Source organism: Carassius auratus, unplaced genomic scaffold, assembly GCF_003368295.1.
Source record: "Carassius auratus strain Wakin unplaced genomic scaffold, ASM336829v1 scaf_tig00029140, whole genome shotgun sequence".
Lineage (NCBI taxonomy): Eukaryota > Metazoa > Chordata > Actinopteri > Cypriniformes > Cyprinidae > Carassius > Carassius auratus.
The window spans coordinates 42472-63479 of record NW_020525740.1 but is presented as its reverse complement, the minus strand read 5'-3'; the positions used below and the strand labels follow the sequence as shown (position 1 = coordinate 63479).

The 21008-nt window shown below is 35.9% G+C and overlaps 2 protein-coding genes across 2 annotated transcripts; one reads left to right on the top strand and one right to left on the bottom strand.

Annotated features, from left to right (window-relative positions):
* The first annotated feature begins 591 nt into the window (after positions 1 to 591).
* On the top strand, positions 592 to 4310 carry LOC113079744 (serum paraoxonase/arylesterase 2). The gene is made up of 9 exons (XM_026251946.1): positions 592 to 861; positions 1060 to 1130; positions 1258 to 1313; positions 1702 to 1867; positions 2235 to 2361; positions 2442 to 2642; positions 2758 to 2839; positions 3018 to 3146; positions 3299 to 4310. The coding sequence occupies exons 1-9, from the start codon at positions 785 to 787 to the stop codon at positions 3458 to 3460; spliced, it is 1071 nt and encodes a 356-aa protein (XP_026107731.1). The 5' UTR covers positions 592 to 784; the 3' UTR covers positions 3461 to 4310.
* LOC113079746 (engulfment and cell motility protein 1-like) lies at positions 3919 to 14167 on the bottom strand. The gene is made up of 7 exons (XM_026251947.1): positions 13970 to 14167; positions 12107 to 12243; positions 7626 to 7738; positions 6780 to 6887; positions 6485 to 6564; positions 4994 to 5071; positions 3919 to 4764 (listed from the first exon to the last, which is right to left on the bottom strand). Exons 2-7 carry the CDS (start codon positions 12142 to 12144, stop codon positions 4552 to 4554), a joined length of 630 nt encoding a protein of 209 aa, XP_026107732.1. The 5' UTR covers positions 12145 to 12243; positions 13970 to 14167; the 3' UTR covers positions 3919 to 4551.
* Positions 14168 to 21008: the final 6841 nt, after the last annotated feature.

Below are 21008 nucleotides of genomic sequence, written 5' to 3'. Positions count from 1 at the left end.
ACGTTTAGCAAAATGATCTTATTTCTTTGTTTATATTTGATCAATATTTTAAATCAAATAATATACAATACTGACCTTTAAACTTATTTTAAAAAGTATTAAACATAATCATAAGCGTATATAATTATTTATTTGTCTTGTTGCCGCCGGCAGCCTCCTCCAATTTCCGGGTATTAGCGACAGCTGCCATCCGGTTTTATTGGCAGCCACTTCCTGCTGCCAGTGACAGCCACTTCCTGCTGACAGCTGCCGATTTTTCGCTGAACCCCCTCTCAACCATTTCCAAGCCCAAGAAGTCTAGATATTCTGTCCAGATTTTGCAATCCCCTTCTGATTGACAGCCAGCTTATATTAACTGCTGATCCAGGATGAATAATAACACAATGTTGACACTATCAAAACGTAATATAACGCAAATACTCCCTTCTGTATATTGGCCAAAAAGAAAAAAAGATAAAAGAAAAACAGCAATTCATTGTGGAAAAGAAAAAAAACGCGACATCTAGAGATAGGCCTACAGGCATACACTTCTGGGTAAAGAACCATGCGGCACCGTGTTGCCAAGTCCGTGCTTTTCCCGCGCTATTACACTGTTGCCGCAGATTAAAGCGATTTCCCCAGAACACGGTTTCGACCGGAGGCACGACCGAGAAAGTTGAACACCGTGGGAAAACGCTATTGGACTAGTCTTGATTAGAAATCAGGCCGATTTGATTTCAAAGGACCTGGCAACCCTGACAACACTGATAAGGGTTAATGTTGTTTACGAGTGTTTTCGGGCAGTATGGGCAAGTTAGCAGTGCTCTCGTTAGCTGCTGTTGCTCTGGCAGCTTTCATCGGAGAAAGGCTCGTTGCACTTAGGTTTGTCGATATTTCCAGTTGCATTTAACGTTTGCCTCTTTGCCTACCAATGCTTTCAATTGCAATAAAGGCTTTCTTTGACTAGAACGCTGTTCTATCCTTTGTTGCTAACGTTACTTTTTTTAATAACGAGTCCAAACTTTTAAAAACTCACGCAAAATATAATAAATGTGTTTTTATTGTAATTCCTCTCTACAGACATTTATCACTTTCCTCCAGAGAACTTACCCAAAACTACCTTCCCAACTGTCACCTAATAGAGGGCATAGGTAAGATACACGTTAGACACACTGCTTCGCTGTCATTTGCTGGTCAGTTTGAAATAATGTAATGTGTTTGTATGTTTCTAACACTTGAAATGAGGATATTTTGATGTTATTTCCGTGTTTTCAACAGAGTATGGGGCTGAAGATATCACCATACTTGACGATGGATTGGCTTTTCTGAGCACTGTATGTAATGAATCTTTTCACTAAGCATTTTGATTAGTTAAGAAGACAATACGTCATTATTAATCAAAAGGTGTGGGTATGTTCCTGGATATACTCAAACTCTATCACCAATGCAGTGCAGCATGAGGCTAGAGTTGAATCAATGCTACGATGTCTGCTCAACTTTTTAAGCTAGCAGCTAATACTATATAATACTACTATAATATGTGAAATAGTATAAATACAATGGAGGACACTGTTTGCATCAAGTGTAAATCAATACAGAATCGTACTGTATTCATACAAAGTGTAAACAGAAGTGATACTGAGGGTAAATTGTCTAAGCAGTGGTGGACAGAGTGAGTGCAAAAAGATAGTCTTCTAATGAATTATGATCAATTAAACCCAGGGCTTGAAGTATCCAGGCTTACCGTCCTATTCAGATGACCCTGGAAAGATCTACTCCCTGAATCTGTTGGATTCTGATCTGAAAATTAAAGCACTGAACATCAAGGGTCAGTTTGACAAAGGCTCTTTTAATCCGCATGGAATCAGTGTGTACACCGATGAAAAAGGTTTGCCATTTTTATTAAATAAATACATTTCTAGCAATAATCTGGGTTGCATGAAGTTTAGTTGCGATTCCTCATTTTTAAAAAATGTTTCTTGATTCCATAGTTGTTTTAAGTGTTCCATGAACGGCTCTATGGAATGTAGACACGTATGAATATATACATTGATTTTGTAGTAATATGTTTTTGTATAGTTTACAATACAAATAGTTTCCTTTGGCATTGTCCAAATTACATAGTAAGGAAAACTAGCCACCTAGTGGTCAAAAGACGTTTTACAATTTGACGATTTGATCTTCACTTATAAACATTAAAAATGTATACATTTGATAGAAGTCTAATAGTGTATGAATTCATCTTCTTATTACAGATGGTGCCATATACCTGTTTGTTGTTAATCATCCTCAAGGCAAAAGCCAAGTGGAGATTTTCCGATTTGTTGAGGATGAAAATGCTCTTCATTACATTAAGACCATCAGGCATGAACTACTGCACAAGTATGTGCTTCTTTAAACACAATGTGTCTGCAACCCTAAACCTGATCAGAAATAAAATTCCTGTTAATGTGCATCTTTAGTGTGAATGATATAGTAGCTGTGGGGACGGAAAGCTTTTATGCCACCAATGACCATTACTTCACTAATGGGATTCTCAAGGTTCTGGAGCCACTTCTGTCTTTATCCTGGTGTGACGTCGTCTACTACAGTCCTCAGACTGTGCAGGTTGTGGCAGGGGGCTTTTCATCCGCCAATGGCATTAATATCTCCCCCGATAAAAGGCAAGTTTCAGAAAAAGTCAAGAATTTTCATTGATGAAAGTGTAGTGTAATGCAATATTAATGCATTTCTAATGTCCTCTCATGTTGTTAATACAAGTAACTTCATTTATTTCAGGCATTTGTATGTGTCAAACATCCTGAAGCACAAAATTAGTGTCATGGAAATACAAAAAAACACTGTATTGTCTTATGTAAAGGTAAACACAATCCTTAATTTTGTATCCTATATTGAACATTATGAGTTTTAGCTTTATTGGATGTGTTAGCTTTAAACAACCTTGAAAGCGCATTGACAATTTTTGTTTTCTTAGGAGAACGGACTGCTGACGTGTTAATTTTGTTAATATAACTGCATGTGAATTTTTTTCTACCCAGGAGGTTGATGTGGGGTCACTGTGTGACAATATTGAGGTGGACCGTGAATCTGGAGATCTGTGGCTGGGATGCCACCCAAATGGTCTCAAATTCATGCTTGGTGATCCGAATGATCCGCCGGGCTCTGAGGTGAGTGCGTTGCAGCAAATAAATATTTATTGAAGAATGTGTGTTCATTTAATTTGTTGGCAATTTGATGTTAATATTTTTTTTCTTCATTATTTACTGTTTGCTCTCAGTTGTAAAAGAGTAAAAATCAATAATTCCTTGTTCTCCTGTAGGTTATCAGGATTGAGAACATCCTGTCTGAAAAGCCCCGGGTGACTCAGGTATATGCAGATGACGGCAGTGTGATCATTGCTTCTTCAGTGGCCACCCCATATGGAGGAAAGCTGCTCATTGGAACAGTTTATCAGAAAGCTCTGATATGTGACCTTAAATAGTGAATCTAAATAAATATTTGATTCATGGGCATATCATTTCAGATGTTGGCTTTTTCCGACAAACAAAAGACTAGACATGCTAATTATATTTGGTTTGGTGATCTCTAAAATGTAAATTGGTGCCAACATTTTTGTGTGCGGTGACATGTCATACTTCATTTTAAACTAAAGTTTTAAAATCATAATGATTTTACATTCCGTTTGGGTGGAGTGAAACTAATAGTTTGAGCATTTAACAGTGTCCTATAACTTAAAATAACACAAAATATTTGAAAAGTAAATGATGTCAGTGAAAACTAATAATTTATGATAATATATGAGTGAACTTTACAAGCAATATCCCTTGTGTTCTGGTCGTTTGACCTGTTTATTGACCCCTGAAAATTCTAGGTAAGGTTGTTGCATTGGAATTAAACATAATTACTTTGTTCACACAGGGTATATAGTTTTTTTTTAAAAAAGGCTGGTGAGGAACTCCAAATTAGATAAAGGATTTTCAGCATAGCATAAAGGTTAAATATTTTGCTTTAAGAACCATAGATAAGACTAAGAATGTCCAAACTGTACCTTGCAAGTGTGAATGATACTAGTGTGGAGATTTTGAGCAACAATATAATATGATGCAAACTGTATATTGGGGAACAGGAAGGCAGTGTGGTTGTCACATGTTTGGAAGAGAAAGTGTATGTGTTCTGTGTATGTGTTCATGACTTAATGTAGCTTCTGAATTTTATTTTATATGATTATGAAACTAATCCATTTTCAGTATTTTCTATAGATATGCACTTCACTTACACAAAAGGGTTGCATGATACCAAGTTGATTATTCATTAAAACTCATAAATGAAAAAATGTAACTGTGAGGTTTTCCTCTTTGCAGAACTGTAAAGTCAAGAGGGGCATTTTAGTGAAATAGAAAACTAAGCATCACATCATAGTCACAATCTAGAGCAAAATGTAATGATCTGAACTCTATTCAGTCCATTGGAGAGGAAAGTGAGGAAACACGAATAGCAAAAACAGAAAAAAAAGTCAGCACTCCTCCTTACTTACAGCTGTTTATCAGCATGAGTAAGGACTTTATTCCAGTCTCAAATGTGCTGTTGGCTAAAATCGTACACAAAGTCGTAAGTGCTGGGCTCTTTGGGAACAGGAGGAGGGACATCAGGAATCTGAATGTTTTCGAGGTCCAAGAGGCGAAGTTTCAGCTCCATATTAACCAGAGTGTCCATATCTGATTTGGTGAGCTCACTTGTCATCTCCTTTCCCAAAACAGCATTCAAGCCATCAGTCCAAATGCAGAACTAGTTGGGGAGAAAAAAAAAGGTTTATATAATAGAGTATTATTGAGGACAATGCATGAATTCAAGTAGTGTATGAGTGATATAGTATAAAAAAAGTTATATTGGCTTTGATGTCTAAATGATTAGGTGATGTTATTATCTTATGAAAAACAAAGGTTGTTTATCTTTCCACGAGACCAAAATCCTTTTTATATGACTGTCCTGGCCTTGTCTGCTATGACATACTCACTTCATGCTTGTCCGGAGCAATGAAGTTCAGATATTCATCAGAGTTATGATGAATCGAAAAAGCCAGCTCCAGCAGCTCCTGAAAAGCAGAGGAAGAATAACAATCTCCAAGCCTGGAGTACTTGACCTCGCTTCCTACTACACAACTTCCATTTGCACTTAACTACAGGTGCCTCTGCACCACAGAGGGCTTCTGTCATCGCTACACTCTCCTGCCAAAGTCAACCAGCTGGAGTGCAGTTCCCAGCAAGGACATTTTAAAACTTGAAAATGCTAAGAACTTTAAAACTAAGTTTTAAAAATAAGATTTCAGAGACGAATGTCCATTAAATTATTACAAATTTACAGGCAAATGTATGTCTTTTACAAGAAAAATAAAAACAAAAACGTGCTTGATTTCCAAAAGCGCAGAAGAAAGACGTTCCTGGTTATAAAGCGCCTGCACATGTTGATTTAACGCTCTGCTCAGATTCGTCGGATTGTCTTATTCAAACGCGTTAATCATCTTTTTGAACTTTTCAATAAAGGAACTGGTTAATATTTAGGCGATTTATTTGAGAATTCAACAACAATAGTTAGGTGGGTTGTATCGTATGCTTTTGAAGAGCCTATTCGAATTGTGTGCGGTCTTTGCGCGCAGTAGTTATTCTCGTTTTTATTTTTATTTTTTATTTTTTAATCGCAATAGGGCAAACTGAAAACTCAAACAATTCAGGTAAATTTCTTTGGCCGTGACTTTATTTTTATTTTTTATTCGACAGGCTCTTCTACTGCTCTGAATATGGCAGATCTATCAACAATAGCCACATAAACATACACATATACACATAATACATCCACGGCGCTTAAGTCGTACGTTCAGTGAAGTAAGTGTGTGTGTGTGTGTGTGTGTGTGTCTGTGTTGCCTGTGCAAATATAACCTACCTACAAGAGATTGTTATCTCATGTCATTACTTTATTGCTTACTGTTTGCTTTGACTATAAACAATAACTCAGCTTTAACTATAAACAATGTATATTTTTCTTGTTCAAGTTCAGAAAGACACCTTTTGTCATGAATGGTCAATAAGAATAAGAGACCATACATACAGTGGACGTGTTTTTTTGCCTTGTTGTTGACTCCATTAGTCCTTTATCCACATCTAACCACTAGATGGCGTCATTTGGACTTAATTGGCATTGCTGAATTAATTGCTAATTGTTTTCAGCTGTTGATGTGTTTGTTTGAGGCAAAGTCCATTGATGTATTCTATAGTTTGTATTCTTATTGTATTCCTACAGTATTCTTTGGTTTGAGGCCACCATTGTCGTCGTGCATTGTTCTGCCTATAGGTTTGTTTTATTATATATTTGTTTTGACTAGTTATCTTGAGTTTAAGGCTGTAATTTGTCATTTCAATAAAATCAGCCTGCCTTGTGAGCTCTGAGTATGGATCCACTACACCTAGTCCTGTCCTGTCTGGTGTGATTAGTTGCAATAATAATTTCTTACCTTATTCTTAAGTGCTCCTTTTTCCTTCATGTGTGGGCAGTCTTTACCCGTGACCACTGCTTTGATATCTGCTACTGTCACTGGACGTAGAAGTTGGAAAATTTAGAACAGTAGAAATTATATTCTACTTCACTATGATTGTCCAAAAAGAGCGTGTTTGGCGCTAGTCTGATTCAAGCTTGTGGGTCAATATGGCGTCAACAGTCAATGTGATGAATAATAAAAGCCATTACAGGTAAAAAAAACAGTCATTTTAATTTACAACAATGTCATTTATAAGAAGTGTATTGCTCACCTTTCTCCTGGAGAGATTCAGGTGAAATTTGTCCTTGTGAGAATTCCTCTATATCTCCATAGTGTAACACTTTGTGGTTTGGTGATAGACGGCAATACCAGAACTTGTCTATGGGAGAAAAAGTGAGATGGATATAGATAAGAATATGCATGTTATGTGCTGTGCAAGTTATTGATTGGCTGTTTTCTTGCAACTTGCTTTTTACTGTCCTCATAATGATCCATTCCAATTAGATTTTACAGTTTTTTTTTCCACTAGCAGGTCAACAGCACTGTAAATGAAAATTAGATTTTTATTAAAGCAGCAGTGACCTGAGAAAATCAGTTTTGATTAAAAACATCAAGTCTCAACTGGCTGCCCTCTCATTTATTTAGATATTGCTATTTCATAGTAGGTTTGGAAATAAAAATTAAGAAATGAAGAGAGCACAATGGTTCTCTCTTTTAGAGAAAATGAGAGAGCATTTGCATATTTGTTGCTGTGTGTCCAAAAAAAAAAAAACAGAATTAGATTATTCTTTTAATATATGATATCTTTAAGTTGTTGTGTTTGTAATATCAAACAGACCAAGCATTAGGATAAAGTAGTCAGGGGAACCCAAGTCTGGTGCCCTTGAGTAGATTATAAAAAATTTGCATAGACATTAAACCATATGAAGAGTTCAAATAGAGTATCTTCCTTTATCTTATGACTATGCAATATGAATTCAATGTCATGTTTTTGTTAGCTAAACACTACATCTATGCATCTGTGATCAGATACATAAAAAAAAAAAAAAAATTCTAAATCTATGATGCATGATTATGTTTACCTGTGCACATGTAATTGTATCCTGATTGAACTGACCTTGTCTGCGACGAGCACTGATCTTCCTAAAGCATGTGCCCTCATACATGCGGTTCAACCTCTGCTGTTTAATCAGCTCGATTACTTCTGGCTGGAGCTTCTCTCGTAGTTCTCTTTAGAAATTGAAATCAGACACAATACCTTGAACCAGCAGCAAGCCAGTGGCTCTTCATGCCATCAAGTATACAGGTGCTGGTCATATAATTTCACTAATTCCATTCAAAAAGTGAAACGTGTATATTATACTCATTCATTACACGCAGATTTATATATTTCAAAGGTTTATTTCTTTTAATTTTGATGATTATAACTGACAACCAAGTAAAATCCCAAATTCAGTATCTCAGGAAATTAAAATATTAGTTAAGACAAATATAAAAGAAAGAATTTTTAGAAATATTGGCCAACTGAAAAGTATGAACATGAAAATTATGAGCATGTACAGCACTCAATAGTTAGTTGGGGCTCCTTTTGCCTGAATTACTGCAGCAATGCAGCGTGGCATGGAGTCGATCAGTCTGTGGCACTGCTCAGGTGTTAGAGCCCAGGTTTCCTTTTGGAAAATGAAATCTGCATCTCCATAAAGTTGGTCAGCAGCAGGAAGCATGAAATGCTCTAAAACGTCCTGGTATACTGCTGCATTAACCTTGGACCTCAGAAAACACACTGGACCAACACCAGCAGATGACATGGCACCACAAACCATCACTGACTGTTGAAACTTAACACTGGACCTCAAGCAACGTGGATTGTGTGCCTCTCCTCTCTTCCTCCAGACTCTGGGACCCTAACAAATCCAAAGGAAATGCAAAATTTACTTTCATCAGAGCACATAACTTTGGACCACTCCGCAGCAGTCCTTTTTGTCTCTAGCCCAGGCGAGACGCTTCTGACGCTGTCTGTTGTTCAAGAGTGGCTTGACACAAGGAATGTGACAGCTGAAACCCATGTCTTGCATACGTCTGTGCGTGGTGGTTCTTGAAGCACTGACTCCAGCTGCAGTCCACTCTTTGTGAATCTCCCCACATTTTTGAATGGGTTTTGTTTCACAATCCTCTCCAGGGTGCGGTTATCTCTATTGCTTGTACTTTTTTTTTTACTACCACATCTTTTCCTCCCCTTCACCTCTCTATTAATGTGCTTGGACACAGAGTTCTGTGAACAGCCAGCCTCTTTTGCAATGACCTTTTGTGTCTTGCCCTCCTTGTGCAAGGTGTCAATGTTCATCTTTTGGACGACTGTCAAATCAGCAGTCTTCCCCATGTTGTGTAGCCTACAGAAGTAGACTGAGAGACCATTTAAAGGCCGTAGCAGGTTTTTTGAGTTAATTAGCTGATTACAGTGTGACATCAGGTGTCTTCAATATTGAACCTTTCCACAATATTGTACATTTGGAATTTTGTCAGTTGTCAGTTATAAGGAGCGCTGTAGCTCTCTTATTCTATACACTACAAATATATGTGGGATTATAAGCAGAAATCATACCATGTGTCATACTCGTGGGGACAGTATGCTTGGAAATAATATTTCACATCTTCCATTGCATTCGTTATTTGTAGTGCGCCAGCCACCCAACATCAATAAGATTCGTGCTTTTGATATAACTATTTTTAATGTCTCAGCTTTCAAAATCAGTTTTATAGTGAAACACAAACTATGTGTCTTACAATAATATGTATTTCAAGCTCTTTAATGATCAGATCGCTGCATTTATGTGAAAAACTCATTAAATTAAACTGTTTCTTTGTGAAAATTCCAAAAAGGCTATGTGAAAATGTTTTCTCGTAATGTTTTGACTTTATTCACAAAATATTTAGACTTTATGCTCGTAGTAGGCCTATTACCACTTTATTCTCGAAACATTTTGACTTTATTCTTGAAACATTTCGACTTTATTCTCATAATATTTTGACTTTATTCTCATAGGCCTATTACGACTTTATTTTCTAAACATTTCAACTTTATTCTCGAAACATTTAGACTTTATTCTCATAATATTTATTTATTCTTTATTCTCATAAATGTATGTGTGTGTGTGTGTGTGTGTGTGTGTGTGTGTGTGTGTGAAAAGATCTTTAACACTAGCTTGCTCTATTCTTTTATTATTCTATCTGTTTTCTTTTTTTTTATAATATCATTTAAAATCCCATGCTACGTGCACTGTGTTAACCTAACTGAGACTTGTTATAGCACTTATATATCATTGCTCTTTTTGTTGTTTTTGATTGCTTCCACTGTCCTCATCTGTAAGTCACTTTGGATAAAAGCGTCTGCTAAATGAATACATGTAAATGTAATTTAAATGTAATATTTCAAATATATTCTTGTAATATTTCGACTTTATTCTCGTAGTAGGCCTTTTACGACTTTATTCTCGAAACATTTATTTATTTTATTTTTTTATACTGGAAAAATGTAATATTGTAATCTTCCGAAAAAACATTCAGTGTGGCACTTAAATGCGGTCATATATTAGTCATGTTGAATCAATAAAAGCGGTTAAGTGTTTATCCCATAGACAGTAAAAGAAATGGACACAGCGACCCCATTCTTTCAGTTCTTGGACCTCGTGGTCTTGGACCACGAGTTCTGTGTCGTGAGTGAGCAGGAGTAAGTATTCTGATTAATTATTTTGTATAGTATTTTAAAATGTAACGCCAGTACGCCATATTAAGTTAATTTCCTGCGAGCTTCTCCTCCTGTCTGTACGGTAATGCGACAGAGAGTCGAGTAGTTATGACGCAATCGTTAGCCTATTTTTACAAAAACTGTTTCTACGGGGCCATAATGTAACATAGAAGGTAATGGAGCCCTTTATACATTGTCGTGTATATTTAGAAATAATTAATGGACAAATGGAGTCTTTAAACGCCTCAGATGTAAAGTTATTCGCTTTCAAAATGACGTTGAAGTCGGGTGGGGGCTGCCATCTTTTAGCAGAACTTCACTTGCGTTAGCATTCCCATTGACTCCCATTCATTTTGGCGTCACTTTGACAGCGAATAACTTTACATCTGAGGCGTTTAAAGACTCCGTTTGTCCATTATTTATTTCTAAAGATACACGACAATGTATAAAGGGCTCCATTACCTTCTATGTTACATTATGGCCCCGTATAAACAGTTTTTGTAAAAAATAGGCTAACGATTGCATCATAACCACTCGTCTCTCTGTCGGCATTACCGTACAGACAGGAGGAGAAGCTCGCAGGCAATTAACTTAATATGGTATTATTAGTACTGGCGTTACATTTTAAAATACTATACAAAATAATTAGTCAGAATACTTACTCCTGCTCACTCACGACAAAGAACCCCCCGCTCAAGCTCGCTGTCTCTGCAAGATTAACGATGGCAGTTTTCACGCACAGCCACTTAGAAGATTTACATCTGGCAGACAGGTTGCTGACGTCGTCAAGCTTCGTTTGAGTCTGCGCGTCAGAAACGGAAGTGCTAAAAAACGCTAAAAATGGGCTTCACTTGTCTCAATTGAGTTCCAATGGGGTCGCTGTGTCCATTTCTTTTACTGTCTATGGGTTTATCCAGCTACCGTTATCAGCATTTCATTGGTTTCTTCTTTGGGGCGTATTTGGATTTTGAGCGCGAGACTGCCCTCTGGCTTTCGGGTGGAGATTTACTGCTGATCACAGAACCGTACTTACTGAAAGATTTGCATGAAAATTGAAGCTTCTGTCGAAGTGCAATTTTGTTTCCATTTCCATTAATCGTGCAGCCCTAATAATAATAATACATTGTTGTGACTTTTTATCTCTTTTTGCATTCTTATAATTCTGAGAATTGTGAGAATAATTAATATATGTATTATTATTATTATTATTATTATTATAAAAAATGTAATTACTATTACTAAGAAAATATACTATTGTAAAATTTCACTAAAATAAAATTAAGAATTTATTACAAATGTAAAATTACAGTAATATTTATGCCTGTCTTAATCTATTTATTTTCACATTTTACATCTTCAAACTTTTATTTTGACAGAAAACTGTGTGGAGCCCTTAAAGCTCTTTTGTTAAGAGCTTCTTATTAATATTTCTCATTAAGAATGGGAGGATGGTTGGCACCTTATGCATATATACAGTATTTAATGTAATTGCAGACTTTGAGGTTTGATAATAACACTAAGGCATATCATGATTTCTATTTTATTTTGATTAATCGTGCAGCCCCAGATATACGTCACAATAAGGAAGACAATTGCAGCTTCCATTTCATGCTGACTTTAAAAAAAAAAAAAAGAAAGAGGAAAAAAAGAGGTGTTTTACAGAAAGAAAAAAAGATCACAATGGAATGGAAACATTTTTTTTTTTTTGGGGATGCATGTGGCAGAGTATTTACTTAAGGAAACTTAATTAAGATCTAAACAAGAAACTGATGTCTGACAGGACAGTCAAAACCAGAAGTGTATCGCTTTATTTCGGAATGTATGGTTTCTGGACCGTAAGAGGATGTACTTACAGCATTGGACGTGATTTGGGGTCATCCTGGCTCAACATCTCTGACTTCGGTGAGGGCCTGTGAGGCCTGGCACTGTCCACCGTGTTACACTGCAGTATGACACTTTGAGTGGTGTACCTTTTCTGTTTTTTCTCTGCCTGCAGAGGTGTAGACACAGTCATTCAAATAATTGAATCAACAAATCTTTGTGCTTTGTTCTGGAGAAGATTTTCTTTGGATTGAAGGCCTGGAGGCTTCTTCTAGTTTACTGCTGAGGAGTGTTTTGTGAGTTAACATGAGATTAGCTGTTGGCTACACTGCAGTTTATTCAGTCTGAGTCTTCTTTTATAGTGCTTTATCTGTGTGGCTTAATGGAGTTTTTCTTTATCTCAGACCTTGCATGCATTTGTGGCACAGTACTGGGGAAACTGAAGAGCTCTATGGGATTAAGTCAGTGTAATCTCCAACAGTGCTGTGACACAGTCAGAGCCTGCGGAGAAACATGTGGACATAGTTCACTGAAGAGAGTGGGCAAGCTAATGTCTGTATAGAGGACACATTGGTTATGGTTAGTTGCTCGGTTGCTGTGTTTAATCGTATTGCACTGTACAAAATGTTTCCATCATGTTACAGTATCTGTTTCTGTCCATTTAAATTGTATCAGATTTTCTTCATCAATAAGTAAATTTGTGGTGCAGTGCAGTTTTCATTAAGTTTTAACTTTCATCATTTTGTTTTTTTAACATTTTAAATGAAAAGTGAGCGTTTTTCTTTATAGTGTATGAGACAATGCTTTCTTTTTAATGCAATTGACACTTAAGTGTGTACTTAAGCATATGGATGGCACTCTGGAAATATATTTTAGTGACTTGGGTCACAGGAGGGAAATATCCTTACAGCCATTAATAAAACAAGACCAAGTAAGAAAAAAAAAAAAAGTTGTAATGCATGTAGAATAATTTCTACAGTGTAGAAAAAATTATGTTAACCATAAATAAATGCAATGTACATTTGTAAATATTCCATACAGAGTATGTCAGGATATTTTTCCTGTATAACACAGCTTAGCAAAATTTTATATTAATAATATTATAAGTATTTAAATTAATGATTTCAATTTATTCATTTTGACTAGTCTATCAATTATTGTTTGGCAACACATCTCAAAATCCCTCGGGAAGTTACTCTCAGCTAAGGTCTGCTGTGATTATGTTTTATCGCAAGATCAAGTAATTGTTTAATCATAAGGATCAATAAATTTTTTAATTGTATGATATAAAATATATAATACTTTTAATATGTGGCTACAATTAATGTTTCTGACTCTTTTCCACAATGCTTCAAATTAGTTTCTTTATACAAACTTTCCACACAAACAGATGAGTCCTCTAAATTAAAAAAAATAAATAAATTGTGTATAGCAGTGCTATCAGTCACCATTATAAATAAAATGATAAAGGAGCCATAATACTATTAAGCAATGAGCAATAATTCACCTCCTCCCAGAGACAAACAAAGCTGAAGACTTTTGAAGACATGAGCTATAAATAGACCCCCTACAACAAAAAGCAGGAAGTCCTTAAATATGAATAATAATCAGAAGTTTATATTCCAACACACACATACACAAAAGCAGAATATTAGGGTTATGTATAGTAAAGCTCAACCCGGATCTATTTATAAAATGCTATACTTGCTATTCTGTGATGCATTACAAAACAAGAACTGAATGTATAATACTTCAGAACAAATATTATGATCTCTATGATCATGCAGTGTTGCCAATAACAAAACATCACCCAATCGTTCAGTTCTTCGACTGTACTCGTGTGATTCTCAGCTTACTGTGTGAGAGTCAGTCATTCAAAGACTCGCAGTACTTACGTGTCACAGCCATGTCCTGTGTGTCAGTGCTGAAACTGCAAGTGTTTATCAAAAAGGACTGAACCATGAACACTGTTAGCTGGCCACAGTGTCAAGAAGGTGAGAGCGAAGTAATGCAGGCAAAAGCAGATGGTCCTACAGCCAGAATAGTTCTCTCAAAAAAGGACGAGATCACCTCTACTTGAGGGTACAGGACGAGACCCAGTGCAACAGTGTAGTATTTCCCATTGACTCCTCACTGAAAGACTGACTCAGTTCTGAATCTTAAGAATGCTGCTTTGCTTATGTTTATATGAGTGAACAGCACCGATTGGACAGATGCCTTCGTGGTGCCAGCCAATGAAGAGCTGGCTGTGGTCACATGGGTAGATCACAGAGAGGAGAGGATGAGCAGGTTGGATGGGGGTTGGGGGGGGGGGGGGCAAGACCAAAATATAATGACTTAGACCATCTGACTGGCTAAACTGCAGAAGGCTTGTGCTGCTGTACATCAGGAGCACTGTCAGATTTGAATGACCATGGTGAGAGTCTGACATTTTATTGTGGAAAAAGAAAAGGTGTGACAAAGAGGAAACGCTGAGATCCAGTTGCATCGTTCTCCCTCAAAGCAAAAGACAGGGCTGTAGTCATTAGAATTCTGTTGTCATGGAAACTGGTTCAGTGTGGCCTGTTGGGCTGGGGGCAGGACTCTCTGTCTACCCCTGCTTTACACAATAAGAGCCTCGCAGCCTCTTCTTACTGGCTCTTTCACTACCCTCCCATCTTCTCTCTTCATGACATGCAGTACGTAAGCGATTTGGACAAGGCCACATCAGATCTGTGAGTGGAGATGCTGTGATTCACGGACTGCTTTAAGTACATCACATGAGGGCAGATTAGAATTTCAAATGTTTTTGGCTGAGATGAAGGTTACTCACCTGGGAAGGGGTGAGCCTTAGGGTTGGTTTGAATATAGAATTCAGTGGGGGTTTTTTTCTGTGCATTTTATTAAAGTGTTAATTCACTCGAGAATTAACATTTTGTCCATCTTCTACTCACCCTCGAAGCATCCTAGGTGTATGTGACTTTCCTCTTTCAGAATAATCCAATCAAAGTAATATTAAATATTGTCCTTACTCTTCCACACCTTTCAATGGGGGTATGTGGGTGTTTGTTGAGAAGACGTGAAAGTGAGTGCATCTGTAATAAAATGTCCCTCACACAGCTCCGGGGGTGAATAAAGTCCCCCTGTAGCAAATCCATGCGTTTCTGTAAGATAAATATACAGATTTCAAATGTAACAAACACATTTTTTCTAACATCTGCTGACTGTTGGGAACTGGAAGACATATGCGTCGTGCCTGCACCTCTGAACAATGTAGGAGCAAATAAAACAACGTTTTCTCTTAGCAAATGAAAACCAATCTCCTCTTGGCTTATTTCGAAATCATCAGTTTTTCTTTACAAATCCTCTTTTTGTGCTTCTAATTTGTGACCAGTCTTTTGTTTTGTTCTCTCTCGATGCTTGTCACTAACCACGCAGCACTGACGGACTACAACATCGGACTACACCTGCACGTCTTCCGGTTCCCAACAGTCAGCAGAAGTGAGAAAAAAAGAGTTTATTACATTTAAAATTTGGATATTTATCTTACAAAAATGCATGGATTCACTACAGAGGACCTTTTTTCGCACTTTGCGTTTACTTTATTTCACGTCTTTCGAAATGTTGACAGCAAACACCAGCTTACAACATTGAAAGACTTGGATGAGCAAGGACAAGGACAACTCCGATTGAAAAATTACAATTCTCATTTTCTCACCCTCATGTTTTTCTAAAACCTTATAACTGACTTCTGTGGAACACAAAAGGAGATGTACATGAAGTAGGATGTTCACACTGCTTTTTTCAGTATTGAAAACATACAATAATCAAGGGATGCATTTTGGGATCCAGAAAAGTAGTCTGTAAACCTCATATGATATACTGTAAAATGTAAAAAAAGTGTAAAATGGTGACCACAATTGATGTGAATGTTCCCCATAATCAAAGAATGATTTGTCTGTTTGATGAAAGATTCAGTTATTAAACAGAAAAAGGAAGTGGTGCACAATGTGAGTTATTTTTAAAATGTGACAGGTTATTTCTAAAATTGTAATTTATCCAACAAAACATGAAATCTAGAATGTCAAAGACTAACATAGAATACTTCAAGGAAGCACAAGAAAGTTATACTGTAGGTTCACACACACTGACCAAACTTATACACTAAAATCAAAAGGTGAAAAGGTTTTTTGTTTTTTGTTTTTGTCTCATGCTCATCAAGGCTATATTTATTTGATAAAAAAATAAGTAATATTGTCACATCAATAATCTCATTATAATTAAAATAATATGATTTGCAAACTTTTCTATTTAAATGGGATTTAAAGCATTTTATCTTTGTTTTCTTTTCAGCAGGAATTGCTCCAGGCTACAGTCTCATAGTCCGTCAGAAACAATTGTAATATGCTGATTTGATGCTTAAGAAATTTTTATTATTGTCAGAGTTTAAACCGATGTGCTGTTTAATATTTTTTTTTTTTTTGTCATCCTTTGAATTGAAGGTTGAAAAGAACAATATTTATTTGAAATAAAAATTGTTCAACTACTCTACTGTCACTTTTAATCAGTGTACCATTCCTTTAAAAATAAAAAATAAATCTTACTAACACATGACTTTTGAACAGAAATGTGTGTGTGTGTGATTGTGTGTGTGTGTGTGTGTGCATAAAGCACCTGTGTTTTAATAGGTTTTACAAATTAATATTCAGTAAGAATCTTCACATCAAACTCTTTCACAAATTGAAAGAGAGAATGCTAGATATGCCAAGTTGCTGTTTGCAATATAAGAAGGGAAAAAAACTCACCAATTTCCAGTGTGCTGCCCTGATGTATCTGCCCTATAGTTGTAGGCATTTCTCTGCAGTATCAGCATGTTTAATGTCCAGAAACCTACTGTGTTTTTCCTTTCTTTGTTTGAATAAATGTCACCGCACTGCAACACAAGTGGTGGATTCAATTCCTCAAAAAAAATTTTGTTCATGAGCACTTCTCCATAAGGAACTTGTCAGTAAGGTTGAGGAAATGGACCACAAACCACTAGAGAGATTTTGAGGTGGGCATAACAGCAGAGCTTCACAGATGCTGAGTTTAAACCATTCACTAAGTACTCACAATAAATCTTATGTATTTTATTTTTATTTTTATATTTCAATTCAACTTTAGATATCTGGATTTACATATAAAACTAGCCAAGAATACTTTTTGATGTATATTTAAGTCAAACTAGTATTCTATTTCTTTCAGGTAAAATGTTAGATTTTCTGCACCAAACATGTGAATATGCACAGCATGATATTCATAACCCTGAATGAAGCTGTTCCATTGCTTCTGTATGTATACCAGTACCATTAAAATGCTTCAAACAGCCTATTTGTAATGCCTGGCCATGCTAATCTTAAATGTGTTCTGAAAGATGTCACCTCTAATTTGATTAATGTGGGAAGCAGAAGCATGACAGGAGTTTTAATCAACTGGCCCTCCTAATGAGTAAGTCTCAAGACTCGTAATAGGAACAATACTGGGCATTTATGTAAGGAAGGTGGGTTATGTAAGAATGCTGACATCTGCCAAACCGAGCACAGCTGACCACCTCCATCTCACATCTGGAAATTTCTACACTGGTCTATAATCATCCTGGTTTTCGATTATGAAATCCTCACCCACGTCTAAAAATAATGTGTTTATCTAATTTTCTTCTTGCCATAGTGGTGATGGGATTGACTTTTGCTGGTTTCAGAGCTCGGTGAAATATTCCTTCTGTACTTTGGCTTCTCTGCTGCCTAAGGGCCTCTGAATGTCTCATGTCACTTTAAGGTCTTGTGGATTTCTTCAATAATTCAGACGTTTTGCAAGGATGCAGGCAGCAATTTCCCAGAAGAGACACGAAGACTACTGTGAGGATTTGAGTGCTGCACCATCTAGGGCTCTAAAAACCAAGCAAGTTACATGTATAATAATAAAAACAACAACAACAATTATAATAATAATAATTATAATTATTTATAAAGGTATATAAATAAATACTTAAACAAGTTTTTTTTCATTTATTAATTTTATTTATAAATGTAGATTTAAATATAATAAATTCTTAATAGTTTTTATTAATTACTACTACTATAAGTTTCATGATTAATTATTGTAATAGTTATTTTTAGTTTTACTGATTATTAATTCATCAATTATTTTGTTTTGTAATGTCTTAACTCTATTTGTTGATTAATACTTAAATTAACAATTGTAATACTTGTGTTTGTTTATAATAATAATTACTATCATTATTAATAAATTATGAATGTACATTGAATTTATTAGTACTACTTCTGGTACTATTATTTTATTTATTAATTGTTTTTGTTGTTTGTCTAATATTTATTATATTTCTTTATATTGTTATAATAGAATTATTATTAATTCATTGATGTTTGAATTCAGTTATAGCATCACGGATTTGGTCTATATAAAGTAAACTGGTTCAGATAAACATTTTATATTGGCAGATATGTTTGACAAATTTTAGTGTGCACAGAAAAGAATGTACTTTAATATTAAATACGGTGAGCTAACATGCTTTTTACTGCATGTGCTTGTGGATGGAGTGGGTGAGGGGTGAGGGTGTTTTTTAATATATATATAATTATGGGTGCTTCATTGGCAAAACATTGTTTTAAATAGGAAAAGACCAATATTTACAATATTTGTTCACTTGTATGTAAATTACAATTCATCACAATCTGCTCAGTGGCATGGAAAACTGAAAAGGTCTTTAGGGAATTTGTCCATGGAGCTGTAATGCGTCTGCTCTGCGTCTCAGAGCTGGGTTACATAAGTCCCTTTTACTTCTGGTCACTGCATGTATCCCAGTCTCTCTGCTGTTTTCCCTTAAACCGAAGCATTACATAAGTCTGTGCTCCATCGATGACTGGAGTAGAATTCACATTTTATCACATTTCAAAATAAATGCAGATTGTATGATATGTTTCATATTTCTTCATTTTGACCATCCGTGATTGACATCTGAATAGTTCATATGGTTTTTTGTTTGCAGTCTTTTCCCTTTTGCAGTAGCTGAGCAGTTTTGTAAATTGTAAATGCCAATAGTTTAATTTGCTATTATTTAGCTCTTCATCTCAGTCCAGTGGACCATGACATTAGGATGAGATGGAAAGTCATTTCCATCAGTCTCACCTGTTGTGACACATTATTAAAGGCACATACAAAGGCTGCTAGAACAATGACCCAGCATCAGCCAAGGGCACACCTGCTTGTTACACACTCGGACGTCACGGCCTATTTCTGGAGCGAGACACTGCGGACACTGACCTCCTCCTGCAACTTGGAAACAAATTATAACTGAAGTGTAGAACTTGTTCTAATAAGGGATCTTTCAGACATGTGTATAGACTATGAAAGCAGGGAGCAGTGATTTAGATACAATGAAACACTATAGTGTAAGGCCATGCCTCGATAAAAGGTTTTACACATCAATGAATAGTACTTTTGAAAAAAAAATTAAAATGCTGTCCATTCATGAGATGAAGACCTCAGTCTCAGTAGAATTATAAAGAGTGATTAATTCTGTGTGGAACACATTGTGGGGTTTAGAATTTTTCTGATGCTGCATCTTCACTGAAAAAAAAATGGCAGTAATAATTTAAATTGTGAATTTGCTAGTAAATTTCACAAACAGTTACAAAGAATCCTAAAGTAACATGAATCTAATGTGAAATTAAGTAACGTTTAAAACGACTACATAATCTGTTTTATTTAGGCTACAACTTGAAAAATCACTATTTACAGTTTCTGCTGGATGTCTGTTTAATCTGAAGATGACTGCCATATCAGCCAGCCCAACACACAACATTACTGTTGAAAAAATACAACAGAAATATCCTATGCAGGCTGTACACAGTCATTAAAAAGGTAAGTTATTCTCTCAGGTGTTTTACTGCACCTCAGTGATGGAAAGTGTAATTACATTCATTATTTTCTGCCAGTTTTCTGTCACAGACTCGCTCTAGTTGAATGGCGCCACCATGAGCATCACCAGATAACAACACATATAATGAACATTGGTCCTTTTTTACTTTTTTCTTATTTGAAATCTGTTAAAAACAACAGCACAAGTGTATCAATGAAACAAATGCAGTGTTTTAAAGGGGATATGTTAGTGTAAAAAATGCTGAGAATACTGTAGCCTATACTCTTTAGACAAAACGATGCAATGCAACACAATCCCAAAGAGAAAGAGTTTTAAACACTCCCTTTATTTTTGTGCAAGCTCCTGGGTGTTATGCAAAAACCCTATCTGTGGAATTTGTGGGATCTCGGGAGAGGCTTGTAAACAGCCAACAGTTTTTGTCATTTGTCTCCCAGGCTTGAAATCAGCAGGTCTACAGATCTCCAGCATTAAATCTATGATTTATACTGGGTTTTACCTTCTGAATAGAATGACATAAATATTGAAATATGTGAGGTCCCTCCTGTATGAACAGGCATTGAAAATAATTTATATAAATGCAATTTCAAGGGGAGTTGGGGATTTTTCCAACATGCTTGACCCCTCTACCCAAAAAATAAAGAAACGACAACAACAACAACAAAAAACTCAACTCAAAAGTTGAATACAAAAAAGTGAAATGGTTGATGGCTGTAAATGCATCAGGTTTTTTTGTTGTTGTTGTTGTTTGTTTGTGGTTTTGGGTAACCACAAAAGTTAATTACACAAGAAAGTTTTCAGTATATCATGTTCAGTAGCTGATGTATGATAACCTGGAATAAATAGCACAAAATAAACAAGTAATTGAGTATGATGATACTTCAGCCGACTAACCTGCATAGCCTACATTTTAGAAGGCCACGGATAGATTAGAGGTTTATTTCAAGCATTGTTGTAAACATTGCACTGACTAAAGTATGGTCACCAATGACAAAGTAGGCTACTAATCAAACTATTAA